The sequence below is a fragment of the Varroa jacobsoni genome, unplaced genomic scaffold (genome assembly GCF_002532875.2).
Source record: "Varroa jacobsoni isolate VJ856 unplaced genomic scaffold, vjacob_1.0 scaffold_1318, whole genome shotgun sequence".
Taxonomy (NCBI): Eukaryota; Metazoa; Arthropoda; class Arachnida; order Mesostigmata; family Varroidae; genus Varroa; species Varroa jacobsoni.
Window position 1 is genome coordinate 231,313 of NW_019214220.1, and position 21,027 is coordinate 252,339.

Genomic DNA, 21,027 nt, shown 5'->3' on the forward strand with positions numbered 1-21,027 from the left:
CCCCCCCCCCCGTACTCTCGCGAAGGGCACTAACGCTTTGAGGTTATAATAGAGTTAAAAATTTAAGACTCTGTGCTTTATAAGACCGGCACCGGCGAGACCACGGGCCTGCTCAGGTCGACAAACGGCAAGTCTCGACCTAACGTCGTTAACAGCGGTGTTACAGCCCAGCCAGCAGCAGGAATCGGGGAACATGGACGAGGTTGACTTGTATGCATTTCGACGACAAAAGCAGAAGCAGAAAATGATTAAGAGTGCTAGAAGGTTGGTGGGGTTTAATTTTAAGGGCTACGTCCTGTGTTGCTCTAGGACAGGGACGAGCCTGTGTTGGCTATTGGATCCATCTGGCCAGGTACCTGAGGTAGCGCGTCGCCCGCTGGCCGTTACCGGTGGCTGAGAGCCCAGGAGGGACATGGAAAAAATGAACGGAGACGTAAAGCACGAGCAGGAGAGCACCATGAGTAAAGAAGGCATAAGCAGCTTCAGACGGGAACAGAAGATGAACGTGCCCAACGACCTCTCGATAAGAGCCACTGCAGACTAAACCGACACTAAAGCTGATAGACCCTCCGAATAGAGCACGGATAAGCACCTACAAAATATACCGGAGTCACTGTAGAAGACATATAGATGCTTTCAAAGTGACAACAGTAGTAGTGATAGCAGAGTCTGCAGCGAGCGGGAACAAGAGACCCCGAACAACCCTAGAGGAAAAAGAAGCACGGTTGTAGAGGGGTAGGCTAGGGGGCAGGGAGGGTGTAGGGGGAATGAAACCTATGAACGTGATCAATGTCGTCAGCGTGCTAGTCGAAATATATCCTGTATCCAAAGCACGCCAACGCAACGTAAGCTACGCAAAGAACTGCTACCAGTGGGGTAAAGGAAAAAGTGAAGGAACGGAAGAAACTACCGCACCGTGGCCGCATGCTGTCGGCTTCTATTACCCTCAAAAACGGGGAGTGTCACTCCAACAATCCCTATACTACGCCCTTGCCATTGAAGGTGCGACACAGCGGTATGTTAGAAGGCAAATTGAAGTAGACATCGTGAGAGAAGTCGCGCGACAACTCTACGCAATATAAATTCATCCCACGACAACAAGGTGGTAGCCTCACTGACAACACTGAGTAGATGAACAACATGTGCAGACTACGAAGTCTATCGGGTAGTGTCGATACATGCGAGTGGCATACGAGTCCAGAAAGCATAACCAAGTAATGAACACAACGTATAAGTACAGTCCAAGTACAACGAAGTCGCTCGTTAATCTTAAGGTGGTGGTCGAATGGCACGAAATATAGACAGGAACGGAGCACGACGGGTCTACAAGGGCGAAAGGACATTTGAGATAGGATAGAAACAGGATAGGCTCTATAGGAAAAGAATGGGTTCGAGGGCAATCGAAGAAAGATCGACCTCTCCTTCATCATCGTTGTCGTGAAGTGCAAAAATGGGCCAGCTGAGCCAGCGAGAGCTGCCTGCTTTAGAGACTGCGAAAGAAAAAGATTTTTTGTATACGTGTACGTTCATAAACGCGGCCGTGTCTTTGAGGGTGTAGCGGAAATCGCTAGTTGGCGTTTCATTCCGTTGATGGGTAGGTGGCTAAGACTAGAGCCGAGGGTGGACTTGATGAAGGCGTTTGAAATAGAAAGAGCGAATCCAGGACCGCCATTCTGTCAAAAAAATCGTGTCGAAATCGATAAACAAGCAGACTGGGACAGAAAGATGCAGGCATGGGGCTAGACACAGAGTGGAGTGCAGACGAAGCCAAGAAATGCCTTGTGCCGCTGCTACCGCCGTCCCCGCAGCAACTACTATTCTGAATCGTTGCCCTCAAAGAGGGATCTAATCTACAAAAAAATTAATCAGGAAGACGCGAGGTTCCTAGACAGAAAAGGAATTAGAAGATATGGGCCGTAGAGTTCGAGGAAGTGTTGCCACCGCACATCTTGCCGATGAAGCGAAGAGGCAGATCACAAATGCACGGCCGTGGGCAGTTAGTACGAATCGAGAATGAGCCCCACGTACGATGAATCTATTGGCGGTAGTGGCACAACCACTGGCGCTACTATATACGCTATACTAGACCTTAGAGGGGTCGTTAGAAAATTCCGTAAAATAGAATAGCAGCGCATAGGAGCAACAGAAACCGCGGAGACGCATATGAAGCGCGTCAGAAGAAGGAGAACAAAAAAAAATGATCGAAGCAGTAGACATTTAAGGAGAAGCTGTCCGAGTGGAAACTCGAGATTCCGGAGAATGTATCGCTGCTAGGGCTTAAGACAGCGAACAACAGGGCGCGAGTCAGAAAGTGAGAGGTTAACGGAGGCGAGATAAAGGATTGTCTGCCGCAGGTCCAAGTGCATAAGTCGAATCACATTAGAGATTGGTGTAAAACGATGCCGAGTGGGGCCGAGGTAGCAATCAGAAACACGTCGATATCGTACAAGATGTAAGAGAAACAAAGTACGTTGGAACGGTTTGGTGGATAATGAGAAAATATAATACATTTAAAGTCAACAACAATGGTTTTAGTGCAACAGTGTTATGTCGTATTACATATGTGCAACAGATACATATATATAGATAGTGCGTATACATACGTATATGTATAATAGAAAACGGAGAGAAAGGGGGCAAAGGCGGCTCGTAGAGGGATTGAAGTAGAATTTACTACTGGAAAGAAAGAGCATAACACAGCAATAAGTAACCACTGATATGATGGAGTTATAGAAAAATGCAAATAAATCGAGATGACGTAGGATTTTTTTTATGAAAATCCGCGGACGAAAACTTCGAACTGGACGATAGCAATTCGTAGTGGACCCCTTCTGTCGAGCACGAGACGATTCAAGGCGAAACGACACCAACTGCTGCTCTACATTCGGCTGAAAGTGGTTCACAGCGGAGGATTATACAGTAACTATGATACAATAAAATTTAGAAGTACTAATTGGTATTTAGTAAGGGTGTTTTAAAGGAGGTATGAACAGGGGTGACGAGTGCTAGCGAGCCAAACAAATTGATCCAATATGACGAACTTAAATACACGTGAGTAAATAGACAAATACATAAGAAAAATACACAACATCGTAAGGACGTGAAAAAGAAGAGAAGAAAGACAGACAGAGAAAATGGTACTTCAAAACATATTACGTAATATATACAAGCATAGACAAAACAAAACATATATTCGTAGAAGAGGATACTGTATGGCATTAGTGAGACAAAAAGAAATCGACAGAGAAGCGTGTGATCACTACAATTGGAAAAATTGATCGGACTCGATGTCAGTCAGATCATCGAAACTTCGGTATGAAGCGTGATAATACGCTCAGAAACAATACTCAAAAACATCTTACATATACAGAGATATATATATGATTGTGTGTATATATGTGTCTAGAAAAATAAAGGAAGTCATGCCTTGCATTATTCCTCCAAAGGTAGGTGAGAGAACCTGATCGATAAAGACAGAAAGAGCGAGGTGGCGCGTTGCTATGAGACATGTTGATAGAATGTAATATCGTACTATTGTTACTTTTAAATACGTACCACGGTTTTCGTTGTTAGACGACTGTATACTATATATATATTGTGGTTTGTTTGAGACATATGTAGGACGTTGATGTTGTCGCCGTTTTCGTTTTATTGGATGGTAATAATTCGCCGATAGAGGAGCAAAGAAAATTAGATAAGGATCAATTAAAAAAATACGTTTCCAGTTCAAGTTTCATTGAATCACATCGATTAGGCCGTTAATAAGTAGTGGTTGCCTTTATTTACTACGGTGGTTTTGTAATGTTTTTTACTGAATTTGGCGATCTATACCGTTGAAAAAGCTTGCTCTATGAAACTGTGTCTCTGATTGTCTTCCTCTATTTAGATTATAAAGCATCGCTTTGATTTGAAAAAGCGTATGTGGGGCTGTGTAGAAATAACAGCTTCCACATACCTGGGTCATCTTCCATCGAGTTCAAGGAGCTGCCGAAACAATCTGGGCTCCTTGGTCGAGTATGTTACTCAAAAGTGAATTACTGAGTTCAAAATAGGGCGCCTTGAGCTACATTTAAACGGGAGTAATTGTTAGCTAAAACTATAACCTTCACTTACAGGTTGCCTTCACAATATGGACAGCATCACCAAGTTCTTGTGATCCGAGCAAAACAATGAGATCCATCGTGTAGAACTAGGACAGAGCTTCGCAGAAAAATATATACCTTAGCATTAGTCAATTGAAAATTATGAGAGGAAGCCAATAAGGGGTCGGTTATTATCTAGTTAATACTAGAATATAATCAAGCTGTGCGGGAAACAAACAGATAAAGGAACGCAACGGCAGACGGACCATTTTCAAGCGCATTCTGAAATGCAATGATGTTTTTTAAACGGAGAAGACGCCAAGCAGCTGAGAATTTTTCGCGATAGAGGCATCCGAGCTATTAGAATATACATACTACTACCATCCTGTTGTGATACGGTAGTCGTTGTTCAGAATCCTAGAAAAATGAAATGGTTGACAGACATTTCAAGTGCAAATACTGTGATAGTTCCATAAATATAGTTCACGGTCACGAAAAGAATAAGAAGATGTTTTTCCGCGAGGTAAGAAAGAAGCAAGTATTGAAGGATGGACAAGTACATATGGTGTAAACTGAAGATTGAATGAGGCACGAATGGATGGAGGCAGACTCGAACAAATCACTAGTGGATACTGTGCGGCGAGATCGAATATTAAAACCATTCTGACGAAATGGTGTTTGTGGTGACAAAAACTACAACGGCCATGATCCACGACGAAGACGTCTATGGCCAAGACAAGCCTATAGAAGGACAAATAACAATAAAGAATAACGAGCTATATCACCCCTACGGGCAGGACAACGGAACATGGTCGACAACAGGACAACAATATCGGCTGGGTGGAGTGACCTCAGGCCTGTTCCCGGTTATGAATCTGCGGACTCCTCAGGAGATCCACAGCTCTTATTACCCAAAGAATCTGCTCTTCCGATACTTCAACCAGCAAGTGAAGGCGACCAAGGGTACAGCGGCAAAGCCTCGAGAAGTCAGGACCGGAGGCGGAACACCAGTCGACACAGTAAGGACAACGGCAGGACAGAAACGATGAAGCGCGAGGTTTTTCATGAGACTAAACGTAGCCTAGGACAGATCTCATGCCTCGCCTATGGGCAAGGTATTAATAAGTCACTGCGGCTGTAACGACGATGCAGGCAGCAACAACAGCTTCGTGTGTTAACTAGATAAGAAGACACAACGACGTCTATACAAATGTGGCAGAGAGACGGAGACACAGACTGAACAGCGGTGAACAGGAGCAGCAAATCGATAGCGACAGATTCAGCAGTGGATCAGTAACTATCAGGCGTATGAAAATACTATGATCAGAAACTATGACGCCAATTATCATTATAGTGATCGTGTGCGAACGACATGCCACCACGGACGATGACTAGTATGCAGAGTAGCACTGGTTGGCTACAAGCATCCGTGGCGCTTGCCCCGTAACGAGTTATTAGCGCCATAGAGGCGGCCGGACCTATTCGTTGGGTTCTATCGTTTAGGGAAGAAACTATTACATATACTCATATATACGACACATGTATGTAAGCAAGCGTAAGTCGGGCAGTGAATACAAAGGTTATATAATGAGCCAACCTCAGGCAGATATAATAAAAATTTGCGATGGCAACGACCTTCCACGACAGCTAACGAGCGACGATACGAACATTTACCGCATCCAATAAAATTGCACGCATTTATATACTTACATCGAGTATGTATATATGTACATATCACGTTAACCTACAGGCAGAGCGAATGCCCCCCGCCTAATATACTTGAATGGAAATTGTATAATCCACCACCTCGAAGTTTCACCTTTGATTGTGCTTCTAAATCGCCTGCGAGATACATTAGACACTGCGGGGAGTGGTTTAATGAGCCGCTTTAGCTTCTTCTCTCCCCATGCACGGCATGAGTAAGCCCGTACCGAAGGGCAACGAGGCCCTACGATGATGACGTAAAAAGAGGGTTAAATAGTTGAGCAAGCTAACAACATTTTGTGTGAAAGATAATTATGGAATCGCCCAGTACAAAACACAATGTAACGAACCACTACGCAAAACTGTCACATCGCTGCTGACTCGAGCGTGTACTGTTTAATCTATGCGAATATGCCAGTACGTTATATGTCTTCATGTGCCAGTGGTATTGCGATAACAGGATTGCGCCTTGCCCTTCATCTTGATTTGACTCGGGATAGAAAATCTCCCCGCTAGGTTCGTGCATTTAAATTTAACTTTGAGGTTGGTCAGGATGGCTGAACACCTTTGTACCGTCGTCGTCATCGCAATTGCCTCCATAGTACAAACGGCTGATTTGCGGATCGAGTTCTTTACGGCCGAATGGCGACTCTTACGTCGATAAAGCTTCGTTAGCCATTCGGCTAGAAGTAAGGGCATCAGGATTAGTGCCGGTCGCATGCCGACTATGTACACTACTGGTGCACCACGACAGAAGGTAAGAAAGAAACAGAAAAAATGTGCCGCCTACTAAAAACATGTCCGGTCCTGAAACTGCCGAGATTTTGAGACGTTGAAAGTTTAGAGTGCGGACTGTGCGACTGGCTCAAAAGCCGTTCTGCTATCGCATAAGTTCCTTTTTTCTAGGTTTTCTCGCTATCTCCTTTTCTCCGGCCTCAACAGTAGCAACACCGGCCAACAATAGCCAGAGTGGGGGGCAAATTGAATTTTGAAAATGCTGCTGATGCGACTCACCCAAAACGACCACGTGAAGAAGGATCTGTAGCGTCGCCCGATCGGTGCTGGACGGCTGATGTCCTACACGGGCTCTGAGCCCATCCGAGACGAGCCCTCACCACGAGTCTGACCACGACCTCGATTCTTCTATGGATACGCGATGCACAGAGTACTGATTGCCTCTCTTTTTTCCCCCTAGCAGGGAAATTCGCAACGAATGAGCTATGAGTGGTAGAAAGGAACTTGGAAACTAGTGGTACTTCCGTCAAACAGGCTCACAGGAGGACTACCCCACACATACACACGCGCAGTAGCTTCAAGTGGCGTCTTCGTTGGCGTATACGCCTAGCTGCAGATGAAGTTGCATGTTGTGAAGGAAGGACCACGAAAGCCAATCACGCAGTAGGTGGCCTAGCTGTCGCCCGCCCGTCCGCCCGCCCGTCCCTGAGACGATGCACCGCTGTTCCCATCTGCCAGACCCACTTGACGTCAAAGTAAACGACCGTCTTTTCTTTGGTTCTATTGCTGCTACTCCTGTTACTGCTTACGTCGTTGCCGGCGCCGTTTGTATTTGTGCACGAAGTCGCCCATGTTCCAATACGTCTACTATGCAGAGCTGTACCAGCAGTATCAGCAATGAGCAGGACTGCCTCGCACGTCGAAAGCCTTCGTCATTCTCCCCATTCTTGTCATCGTTGTGGCTGTTGCCCTGTGAAACAGCACGTCTTGTTGGGCATCTTATCATTCTCTGCTCTGCTTTCTATGAACGCTTCTGTCCGTTTTAAGGCAAAGAAGATGCATTCGCCAATCATACTTTTACCATAGCAAGGGCACCAGTAGTGGCAGTAGCAGCAAAAGGACCAGAAGAACACCTACCAGCGAGACATCTCGCTTTTTTTCTATTCCTTCCTAGAAGTTTGCTACGAATTTTCTCTATGCGATGATCGCTAAATGTGGCTATACGGCCATGCAGCAACAATCTCACTGTACGTGCAAAGGCGACGGAGTCTGCCGCGCACTGCAAGAGTAGCGGAATCAATGCAGGCAGCAATGGGGTGACAAGACGCCATAGCGATAGAGGCCGACCGTTTATTGCTAACCACACCACCGCAAGGCTTCGGGGGTGATGGTCGCTGCAGTTACATTTTGGAAGATTCTGTGTCGACGCTAATTTGGCTAAGAAGCAGCAGAAGCCGCGACAGCCATCGCTTCGGCTAGCGACTTACCCCTTTGGGATGAGGGGATCATTCAAAGTTGCCTCACTCAGCTGGCATCAGCCACTCAGCTATTGTCTTTACATGGTCACTTCAATTTTTGGCATTCCCCGGTAAAGCCAAGCAAGATAAGCAACCGCCGTAGAGAAACTAGTCGGAGGAAAAAGGAACGGAGAGAGAATGAATGAGTGAGAGTAAAATAGAGATAAAAAACACGAAAAACATGCAGGCATAGTTTACCACTTGCTAACAATTTTGTCGTCACATAAACGTCGTCTCCAGCTGAACTCAGCGTTACCTTTTCGTCAACAGCGTACATTCTCCTCATTCTATCCAGCCGGCATGACGATAGTGCTTAGGCCGAAGCCCAAAAACACATTGTTTGTTGGATTAAAGCGACAAGCCGCTCGCTAACAGGTTATTCGGACCATTCCTTGGTCCAAAAAACATGTGTGTACATAGATAACAATCCCAATCGTGTTGAAGCAGGTTACCTTAGATGGGCACTATTATTTTCGCCATGGTTAGCAACAATGGCGCAGCTTCCGACTTCCGAGTCCATGCATTTGTCACCAAGCAGCGTTATTATGTTTTGGATCTTCCATAGCTTCGCTTCGTCACTATTAGAGTATCATATGCATACTCATTTTCTACTGCATAGCAAAACTGGTCCGATAGCAGATCGACTTATGGGTACAGCAGTAGTGTTGATAAAGAAAGGCGTCTGCTTAGTCCGTTGTGAAGAAAACGTAATTTGTGGCATTCGCGTAGTAATATCAGTATCAATTAATACTAGTTGAGCCAGACAAGGAGGCCACGATAGCAGACCACACAAGAACAAGAAGCTCGTATGATTGAAGCAGTTACCGATCAGACCTACACGGCCTGCTGGGGAACTCGAACAGCGGTCCAATCGAAAACGAATGGTGTTACAAGAGCTGGATGAAAATGACTATCCGGCCATTAGTAAGGGTTAAGAAAAGGTAAAGAAAAGAAAACACATTGACGACGAAAATGTTTGTCAGCGAGCTGAAAAATCGATTTTCGCAGCGGCATGTTCTACAACGGAATGAATAGCAGCGTCGTGCTACTTGGCACGTAGATGGTCACAAAGAACTCGGCAACCCATCAGTAGCAGCATGACAGAAAAGGGTTTCTGTTTCCGCGGAAAAGTGCCACTTGGTTGTAACGTATTTTAGCGCGGAGCCACAGCAGTTATCTCATCCCTGAGTCGTTGGCAGTAACAGAAGTCGAAGCATTAAGCGTTACGGTCCGTTACAACTGTTGCCTGCACAGCGAGCGTGCAACTATATATATTACACGCACGTAATAGACGAGCTAAAGAACTCAGCAGAAAGCAACAAACGGAATAAATGCGCATCGCTGAAGTGAAACTAATGCTACAAATGGAGGCAGAAATATAGTCGTAGCATAAATCGTGAGAGAAATTACATACCCGAGTTTTGATGGAGTCTCATTTGATTCAAAAACATAGAAAAAGCGCTAAATCTAATTATTAGTTGTGTATTAGAAAGATAGACACGAATGGATGAGAATGAAAAGGGTTGATCCTAGATTTATTAAGCTGACTGGTTATTTCAGTAATTGCTGTTAGTTAATTCATCTGGCATGGGTGCTGTGTCCTCACGCGGTTTGCACATGTATGTGTATATTGTTAAAACTCGGTCGGTTTATCGATGCTGGGGGTTTATTGCATTCAGCAGTCTGTCGTTGGTCAGGGGCAAAAATAGGAAAGCGTAAGGGTAGCACACCAGAAATGTGGAAAGGAAGGAAGCCAAGTCTACCTTGAGGAGCTACGAGGAAGCACTGTTCAACTTTGATGTTTAAGGAGAGGCGTGTATTTTGGGGGAAATTGCAAAAGAATGCCTTTTGAAAGATAGCAGATTGTTCTTTCGTGTTTAAGGAAAAAGGCCACAGTTTTCCCTTTTGGTCCTACTTTGTGTAGAGAAAAAATAATTATATTCGTTTATCTTAGTTGTGTTATCATTGTGTTGTTATAACCTGTCACATCAACACGTATTGTGAACAACGTGTTATTGTCTAAAAAGATCCCTGTTGTTGTCGTCGTGATGGGGGCGCCAAGTAGTATAATACCCACTACTTTTGTACAATCCATAGGAGAGTATCGGTAAAATAAAAAGAGGCCAAACAATCTGATACGAGAGAACTACGCGGGCGCAAAACTTTAAGTGGTGATTTCCTTCTCGTTTGTCAACAGAGCAAACGTTCGTCGCATGCACCTATTGGACTATCGTTAATTCGTTTGACTGACTGAACATTCTCTCACCTGTCCCTTTGGGTTCGTCATTCGAAGTTTGTGAAGCCAGTTTGTGAAGAATGAAGGACCAAACGAATCACACAGAAAAATACAAGTCACACTTTAGTTTTGTAACGTTTAGCTTTCAACATTAACCAATCAAAGGGCACTTGAATTCACTTCGACCAACACTCAATCAACTGATATATAGATAGTGATAGCAATCGAAATGATACAGTGAGGGGAGATACGATTTTATGCGTTGGAAATTGCAGGATTTGTCCGATGTTCAGTGTCGTCGCATTATTTTTCTTTTCTATGATACAATAACCGGGCCTAGCGAGTCGCACGCATGAGGCGTTATTATTTGCTTTTCTATACCTTTATAGCTATCGAAGCTATATTTAAGGTTAAAAAGTTCGGGGTAGACAGGTTTGTAGAAGGCCCTAGAAAAGAAAAAAAAAAGAAAACTGTGCATATTCGAATACTTACTGCTTAAAATGGGTACATTCAATATCAAATAAACTATGAGAACGAACGCATAACGGAGTGTATCGTAAGAAGAAGAAGAAGAAGAAGAAGAAGAACAGCTGTTGTATAAAGTCGATTCGGCAGTCCTGCATCTTCCAAATCCATAAAACCATTCGAAAGAAGTTCAAACAACGTCGATGTCACTCAAGACTTCCGCCAAACAAAAATAAGAGGGATAAAATTCACTAGAATATCTGTATATATACATACATAAATATATATATACATATATAAATATATAGATAGAAAGTAAGAGAGAGCGGGAGAGAGAGAGAGAGAGAGAGAGAGAGAGAGAGAGGGAGGGAGAGAGAGAGTGAGTGTGTGAGAGAGGGTATACATCTGATCGAAGTGGCCCTATATCGGATGCATTCGGTTCGATTTTCCTAAACAAGCTTAAATCTCACTTGTGATGGGACAGTTTTAGAAGTATTAAAGTCCATTGCAGTTATATTTTTTTCGTACAAAAAAATGTGCGTACGTAAATTTAATAAGGTTGCCACTATAATCATCGGCTATTTTGGCAGAAAGTTCTATTTACCATATCATGACCTCAAGTGGGAAAGAACAGGTGTCCATTTGAAAAGGAGGTTCGACTTAAGGATAATCGGCACAGCACCCGCCCATCTATACACAATGACGTACTGAAAAAACAATACTGTACAAATAAACAATTTGATGACTGACTCTGATATGTACGACAAGGTAGCCGAAAAGAACATCGACACAGGCATCCTATAGCATAGTGAAGCATAATATATGATACATAGGCTGTAAAAAATGTTTTTCTGTTTAGAACACATAGTGCGACATTTTCCATTTAAAAATTTATCGGGCAGATAGCGAATAGTCATCGACGTGTCGTCGTTTCATAAACATTCGTACATGTTAACTCGTTAGAAAAAGAACAAGAGTTTAAGGTGACGAATTGTTGATGTACAGGTCGAACGTAATAGGTTAAAATACGCGACAATAGAACCTATTTATGTTTTTTTTTTTTTTTTTTTCGTGTTATTAATGAGTTCGTCGAAACGATAAGAGCAATTCTAGCAAGTCGAAATTGATAAAAACTTGTTGTTTAATCTAGCGAATGGAGGACAAGTGCATCCTACTTAAGCCTTAGTTGCATCAAGGAACCAAGCGTTGTTGAAATTAACAGATACGTATGTAATTAAAAGCTGTAACGTACTTTCGTTTTAGGACTGTGCCATCACAACAAGAGGACAGTTTTAGTTTGCAAATACAAACAATAATAATATAATAGTGCCAAAGAAATGAAGTGCTAAGGTGCCATATGGTGAAAAAAACAATATTTGCATTAATAATAGTGTGGTTATAGATTGAGAAACATCAGAAAAGAGGATTACTTGGGTCCGAGATGTATCTGCACAAGTCGATCAGGATGTTGACACGAAGAGACACGAAACGGATTCGTGCAGTAAGCAGTAAGGCACTTACCAAGGACCAGTGTAGGCCAGCTTTCCATCCGGGCTGTCAGGCCCTTCAAGAAAATCTGGTGTAGGAACATCAGCGTCTCACTGAAATATACAATTTGCATTTTAACACGTTATGACCTCCCCTGTTCGTGTTAACCGCACATGCTGCCATGTGTTAATCCGGAAGAAGCCCATTGCGTGTGACGCAATGGACATTACGTTACATTCCGATTACACAGAAAAACAGTGGTATGATTACTAATACGTTAACTATTTGCACATATTGTGAAATCAAGGGTGTTTTGAATCCAATAACAGAACTAAGTTACGTCTGTGTTTGATTACAGCTCCGACTTGCCGACAACGCTGCGTTGAGGTAAAGTCAGGTACCCTAAAAAAAAGGTGCGCGGAATTGTCCATCAACCCCAACAGTGTAGTATATATATATATATATAATTGTCGCTCAAGAGGCCAAGCTTGGCCGAACTCGATTTATGGTATTACTACAATCATATGAAATAAAGAGATATCATTAACAGGATCGTCCGCACAAGTACGTAAAAATACTATAATACTGTGTGCTATGCGGAATTAAACGCAGAGTCAATGAGCAATTTTTTTATGCAGGCTTCTAGCGGATGAGACTTAGTGAAACCAAGCACACTCTATTACAGCGTCCGTGGACGTGGAAAGTCCGACTTCTACACTACGCGGACAGAGAAAGCCTGAGGAGAACCCGCAACGTAAACAAACAAAACTCTGGATGAAAAAAGAGAATGGACCGATGGGGTTCGGACGTGATACGAACGACACTGAACATTGGTGGTGGCCCCCCTTCCATATTGTTGCTGTCTTTTTTAACTAATGCGAGAAAGTTAACTTATTGACTAATTACATGGTATTGTACATGTACTTATGTAGCATACAGGAAAAGAGATGCTCGCTAGCATTCGCAGCGGGCGTTGGTGGTAGTAAAGGGTCAGCCAAAAGGTGGATGTGGGGCTGTAGGGGCGGGGGGGGGGGGTGTTTCTATAGGGATTTCAGATCTATAAAGGAATTTGGAGTCAGGGGATTCGAAATATTGAGTAGAGTAGCCGAGCTAACGGAAGTAATGTGAAGAAAGGACTCCTTCGAGGATGCTAATTGAAACGACGTCATATCACTGCTACATACGGGTCATACTAAAATATTAATCAGTGCGTTCGTTGCTGTTATGACTGCTTCTATGGACGATGTGTGCATTGAGTTCGAGCCCCTTCTACTTCCAGACCTTTGCGTTCCTATTCCAGACCTATTTTACGTTTCTCTAGTTTGCTCGCTCCGCCCATTTCTTGGATAGTATCGAAATGTCTCCAGGCTGTCCATAATCATATTTCTTTTCAGAACTAACCAGTCCTCTGAACGAACCTTCAACGACCCATTTCCGATCTATCTTCATTACTAGCAGCCCAGCGAAGGACAACCCATTGCTCGTTTGGGCCGCTTCGCTTCGGTTGCCGCGACCATGGCTTAATCAAGGTACTTGAAACCAACAGCAGCGAGCGAGATTTAAAGTTAAGCCGGCCCCTAGTAATGGCAGTTACCATAACTTTATGCAATTTTCAAGTTATCCTAGCATTTCATCTTCTTCAAAAAGAAGAATATGTGTCGTAAAAAACCAAGCGATAACAGAAATCAGGTCGCAGCAGACAGCAGCAACAGCATCGAGACGGGCGGCAACAGATCTACGAGTATTTAAAGGAGACACGAAGCAACAATTCGAAAATTGGATTTAAAAATAGCTTCGTTGGGAGTATAAATTACAGGACGAAGAATTAGGATAATAGGCAGAGATCGCTGTTGAAGCGAAGAATTGAATACCGCGACTTGATTAAATCTCACCGGGTTGTGGTGAAATGAATTAAAATAATAGCTTCTGAAACATAAAGCTAAAATGTTTGCTGCTTTTACCTTTGGAATAAATCAAAATGGGCTGATTGCAAGTAACCAGTCTTGCTTAAAAACCCGTGTATTAACACACCTAAATATCTCGATGCCTACCATAAAAATACCACCATGAAACCAAAAAACTACCATGGCGTTCCTACATGGTGATCGTTTGGAACGTTAACACGGCGGTCTGTAGTGTAAAATGCTCAGAATGCATAGGGACTTGGTGAAACAGATCTAAGCAGAATAGTTCTTTCCGATGTGACGCCGCTAGCTGTTTTTGCCATTTTTAAGTTTCCTCTGTAAACCTTGTCGATCAGCACGCGACACATACAAAACGTGTAATGGTGCAGGAACTATTCGTATTGCCGTAGTATCCTTCTCCATATATCTATTCATCTGTTTCTTGTCCGTTAAGCCACGGGGGGTGATCTAGGTGCGGGGTTTCTATTTGCCTTGGTAATTATGAACATGCAACCATTGCTTGTTCAAATTTCAGCGCTGGGAAATGACCACCATGGCATATAATTACGATGCCATTTTATAGGCCTGATGGCGAAACTCCAGATAAGCCTGGCTAAATTTTCTAGTAGAGGCTGGTCCTTGATGCTACACAGATGAGGTGATTCGAAAGACTTATCTACAAGGAAGTAATAATCAAAAGTGTTTCATATGAATATACTACAAAATTACAAGCGGCGGGCTTGTCAATTGCCGAGAATAGAGCATACGGTGAAAAAACTAATCGACCATTTTATACGTGTGGTCTAATATGGAACGGGGCTTACACATACGCTTGTATTTGTTTGCGCATAGTATATTACATATCAAGCTATTTTCCGTAAAGACAACATGGAAACCTTTGAAAGGTACATTAGCAGAAGCACATTGGTCCTGAAAGAGAGATAATTGTGTCGAGTAGACGCAGTTCTAAGACCGTAAGGACAAGAAAACCAGACAAAGTACTGTCATTGGTTTACGCAGCGGGGCGCAGCAACACAGAAGCACAGCACAATTAAAGTTTAGGAACAAAAACACCCCCATCCACTTTCGTACGCATTTACTGTATCTAAAGTGACGACGAGAGAGAAGAAAATCTCATAACTAGGACAGAACGCGCTGGACTTATTAATATATTATTATCTGTCTGATCAGTTGACGTAGTAATTATGGGAAATCAATAAACTCTATGGGGAGGGAACGTTGTGGCTGCGGCTGCTGCTAGCATAGACTAGTGCCATTAACGGCTAGAGACTTTGTAGTTGCCTCGAGAGAACGAGGATGTCCGCTGTAGCGGCAAATTTGCAAAAACGCCATTTTCTTTCTTCCTAAACATCGGAGGCACCCCTTATTCAGCGAAAGGAAAACGGGAGAATGATGCCCGATTCTTGCTGTCGATTCTTTTCCTTGCCTCCTTTTTTGGCTTACTTACTGCTGGAGGCGCAGTGTGCCTCAAGCGAGTCGTTGCCGAGACACAGGTAGCTGCTCCCGGGCGATAGTGATGGCAACCGCCACCATGGCTTTCTACCATTATATCATCACTTCCGCTATAGAGACGCTTGGTACAGCGTACTCGTTGTTGGTTGCCAGCGACCGCTGTAACGTAACTGCCCACTTCTGTTACCACACCAGCAGAAACACAAACTTATACTGTGCACACGAGCGATAAAATAGTTGGCCAATAGGTGCATGCTAAGGACAGTGCGACAAACTAATTCAAGAAGATGATGGAGAAAGAATACTACCCACCTGTTGAGGAAGATCGAGCTGACCTCGTCGTGAGTACAGGGAGGCTTTTGGGAACTGGCCGCCATCTTGAACGGTCTTAGAAAGCAGGATACGAGTAGCTGCAGTCGTTCAACGTAATCCTCTTCCGATTCCACCTGTGAAGCAGAAAACAGTCAACCACAACAATGAAATGCCATTAAAATGTCATCGTGGCATTGTCGTAGCCGCAGTGTAACGAGCCGCATGCTATTACGGAAGGGTACGCACCAAAACAGATATGAAGCATCAAACCCAGTTTCAATGAAGTTGTCAAGATTCTGCAGTGTTTGCTTTCAATAACGGCAACAGCAATAAGCTTGGATAAAGCAAGGCGTTTATGTGATTCACCGTTCTGTTCACTTAAGTTCTGCTAGGTAACTGTCAGGCAGAAAATATTAAAACGATAATCTATCTTTGGAAGTAAATCTGTCCGTTTTTTTTTGCATCAACAAAGTATACTTGTGCCAGATCACTGAACCGGTGACCTTGGACAATATTACAGAGAAACAAAAATTGAAAACGTTTCCCCGTCTTATCGATCGTATCGAACAAGGGCACAAAGGCGGAAATAGAGAGGGACTTAAAAACTCAACAATTACATGGTACCAGTTCATACTGTGTTTACCTCTACAAAGCTTCTTTAACTAATAGTTTTCTGTGGCCCTCTCAAAAGGCCTGCTAGGCCAACCGATCCGTGAATCTGAAATATATTTGCTGTAGGTCACTTTTAGGTTAAAGGAACACAGGATTGTGTTAGTTAGGCGAAGTGTGGGAGTGGAGGCTTTACAAGATACAGCTGTTTTCTAGTTTGAACATTTAGCCCTTATTTTACACTGGAAACATGGCCACTAATTGACCAATCGGCGTAGGGTGTATTCTTCCTGCTTTCTTCAGAGTACCTTTCTCAATTAACTAACACAAAAACTTAATTAACGTTGTCGTTAGAAGTAGAAAAACTACTCAATTCCATTGACTGCTATCATAAATGAGCTGTAGTGAAATTTAAGAAAATGAATTGTACTAATGTACCTCACCCGTCTAGTCCTCGTATTTAAGGAAGTTCAAAAAGTTAAAGCACAAAGGCGCATAGCAAGATGACAGATTTATTTAGTTCGACTTGCATCTATTTAGGGCAAAGCGTCATGTGAACTTCTGAAGAAGTAAACAAAAAAGTTCCCAAGTTAACAGTAGAACATGTAGTATTTCTATCTATGCGTAATAATACTACTTCTACAAAATAAAAATTCGCCCACGGTAAATATCTTCAGGGTTGTTGAATTTAAACGATTATATTTTGAGGGGTAACTACAGTAAGATGAGCGGTTAGAAGTTGATCAAAACCTTCAGAGTTAATGGCTTCCTTTTTGCACAGACCGCCGCAAGCTGGTAGACAGCGTTTAATTTAGGACGAACACAGAACTAAATAAAGAAAGGTCCTCGTAGGATTTCAAAGAGTAGCGCTGGGGAGTTACGCATTACCATGTAGAAACCACTCAACGAGCGATTTCGATAGGTCAGCTGCAACTAAAGCTCACGGATGAGTTTCACTTCTAGGAGATTTAACAAGTTACCTCTACTGTAAAAGTTGTTACCTATATATGCTTTTACAAATGCTATAAGTCATTACATTCATATATTTTAGATCGAGAACGTAAACTAGACGTGAGTATAAAAACATCAATGTAAAATTTGAAAACCATCGATAGAGACGTAGAAATTATTCGAGCATTCATCGGTTTGAAGGGCCAAATACAAATACGAAAACTTTAGATTCTCCAAATCCCGTTACATTTAACGAGCTATAACTAAACCTAGCGACAAGTGATTTTCTATTTTTCATTTAAATAAAAAAGGTGCTGGCCGTCCTAGACGCTAGCCTAGTAAATCTTGAAAAGAGGAAACGGTCCCCTCTGATCGCCAGCCGGCAACTTCCCGCAGTTTCCCGTGAACAGGACAAGGACCCAACTGTCCGACTATTGGCCGTCGATTGGACTGGTCGCTACTATTCGGATTTACAAAATCCTGTTTTTCTTTCTCTTTTTCCATGTATCCTTCTTTCTACAAGCGCGTATTCCTATGGAGCTTCACTTAGCAACTGTACAGCTTGCGGCCTGCCAAACGTATGCTCCAAATCACAACACAGGTAGTTAAGATTAGCCATGTACGAAAACGGCCAAGAATGGACAAAAAAGGCACTGTGGCTATGTGATACCGTTGAAACCGATTTTGTGGTTTGGGTTAACTACTTTCGAGTAAAGGTGTCAACCTCACCAGCAGTAGATTCTTGATCAAGCCACGCCCCGCATTTCATTACCAATGTACACTCTACAGAGTGCAAGAGCAGGCGGGAATTGAGAGGAATAGAACAAGTGTAGGTGCATGAATCTTCTTTGCCACAAAGCTAGAACAAAAACCAGAAGGGAAGAGAGCATTCGGAAATAAGCTGACACAGGTAAAGGAGCAGTGATAACGTTGGCGCGCAGCAAGCGGCCCAAACAGGGACTTCTCCTACTTACAACTCAGACATGAACCCCGTTCGAGTGTCCGAGTCGTTCTACATAGAAGCACCCAGTTACTTCACTATAATTCTACGATTTGATCCCAGTTTTCCTCTGCATATGCGCACTGTTTCCTCTTTGAAGCCGCGTCTCTCTTCCAATATGTATGTCTGAAGAGGTCGTGCATTTCTGTCTACTTTCCTTTCACACTAAGTACGCACTCAAGCAAGCGATAATCCAACTTCGGATGGCCGGTCAGCCAACTATCTATAGTAGCAAAGACAAGACCCACATTAGCTGTTTGATAGCCAGCAGCAACGTGACTAGGTTTCCCGCTTCTATCGCACGCCTCGACTTCTTCAGGCGCCAACTCGTTGTCGCTGACTGTCGGAAACCATCACTGTCGCTTCTGACTGCTGCCCATTGCTATTATTTGTAGCCACTAACAGACCGACCATCTAACTAAGCAGCAAGCAAACTGCTGTCCGTTGTTGTTTCCTTTGCAACAGCTGAGACCTACTCAGGGCTCAACGGAGCCCACGTTACATATGTACATGGGTGTGTCTTTATGTGCCTTGCCCTTGTGCTGTTATTACTGCCCCCACGACTATCAATTATTCCACTATGCGCTATGCCCTGTGTGGGAAAGTCTAGTAGAGCGGCGTCGCAAATGAACAGCGGGAACGACTAGTCAGAGATAAAGCCTCTACTGGATGCACATATACATGTACGCTTGCGATATAGACGGTGGCAACGACGGTTGCCATTGCGCCGCTGGTGGTAACAGTAGCACTGACTTAGTATGAGAGCGTCACTTAACAATAATCATATGAAATATTCATCACGAGCGACAGGCAGCATCACCCTATGGGATGTGCGCCAGCAGCTGCGGCTATCGTGACATCGCTGTCCGACTCCACAAGGCGCTGTTACATCCAACGCATTTCCTGCATTGCCCTTAGCGTACCGGCACGCACACACGAAGATAGCCAACAGAAAGGGCGGGAAGAAGAGACAGCCGACCGCTTGTTCGGGCGCCTGTCTGGTCTAGCTGCGGTGAGTGGCTCTTCCCGGCAGCGAGAATATGAGGGAGAAAACCAGACCGCGACCGATCAACAGCGATGGAAAAACGTCTATGCTATGGCCGATTTTTTTTCTCAAATTCGTCTCCTTTTCTTGAACTATCACTCTGCAGCTTGACAAGGATAGCACGAGTAGACCATTAACTCTTCCACGATAATACGGCAACGGCAAGCTCTGCCTTCACGAAGTCACTTACGCAGGCATGCACGTACAGAGCAATGAGGTACCGTATCAGAGCGAATGCGTGCAAACACGCAACTAGTAGCGATAGTTGGGTACGAAGCGAAGCAATATGGTGAGCGATGCACGCGGCAACATAAATTTATCAATTAACTCCTTTTGACTCTTCTGTCCTTTGTGCGCTTTCTTTTTCATCTTGTTTTCAGGCAATTTTACAAGCATATCTAAGTGTGTATATATATATATATGCAAACCTATAGATATGTAGATTCGAAACGTAATAAGAATGTATTGCACACTACCCGCCAAGGCGTTAACAATACGTGTGTTACAACAATGTAGAAGCCGAGAGCGACGTTGTCTACCTCTGGCCGACGAATTCTTTTGCCCATGTGTCAGCCAATGCCCCAGCATGCGTATGGCTACACTGTCCAACAAAATAAGGCGATGCGGGGCGAGATAAAAAGCGACTTGGTGGGCATTGTCCATCTCGCGGAAGGCGCACCTATGGACCGCATCCGGAAAGTTAACGAGGTGCTATACATTCACAATGGATAAAGAATGCCACCACTCAGCGGTTCCGCTCGTTCCTTTGCATTTGGTAGCGCTATACGGCCTTGAAATTCTGCGTCCTCCTGTTTCTGGTGGCTCAATGCGGACGAACTGTGGACCGCCAATTGTCAAGCCAATGGCGATCCAGGTCATCGCTTTTCTGCGATAGCTTTCGCGGTTCTCGTCATTCATATAGGACGCCTGCAGCACCCGGCCAACCTGGCTTCCGTCCTTCCGACCACATCCCCGCCAACCCAGGACAATAGCTAGTGCCCATGTTTGATTCACAATAGTACTTACCTGGGTAAGTGTGCGGAGGTAGAGGACTGCACTAATCCATAGAGCACTTGCTTAACGAACTAAGGATCACCTATAGCTAAGTATGACAAAGTTGTAGGAAGCCGACATATACAAAGGAACAGGAATTTCCTTTGTGCAGGTCATGTACAAATTGATGGAACGAACAGTTCAAGCAACCAGGTCCCGCAAATACTTCACCGTAGCAGCGGCACGAGAAAAGAATATCGATACGCACCGCTTTCAGATGAAATACCGTGGTAAATACATGATTTTACTGACGGACCTATTCGCTCGTGCATTGCTACGCTACTGGCATAATTCCGAAATTTGAGCGAAGTGCCTAGCTAAAACATATCACAAAATATTGAACTTTTCCTGGTATAGTGTAGTAGTAACGTATCGATTAACTAAATTTGAAGCTCCGAATCATTTCGGTAATACCTTATTCGTAGGTAAAAAGCGCCAATTTTCCGTCACGCG

The 21,027-nt window shown here is 43.7% G+C and overlaps 1 protein-coding gene across 1 annotated transcript in view; it reads right to left on the reverse strand.

The window, feature by feature from the left end:
* LOC111268769 (ras-specific guanine nucleotide-releasing factor 1) overlaps nt 1-12,579 on the reverse strand; it is a gene marked incomplete in the record, with an annotated part of 88,818 nt that extends 76,239 nt beyond the window's left edge. Inside the window, 1 exon segment of the mRNA XM_086971802.1 lies at nt 12,261-12,579. Within this exon segment, the coding sequence (XP_086827928.1) occupies nt 12,261-12,360 (100 nt within the window).
* Nucleotides 12,580-21,027: the final 8,448 nt, after the last annotated feature.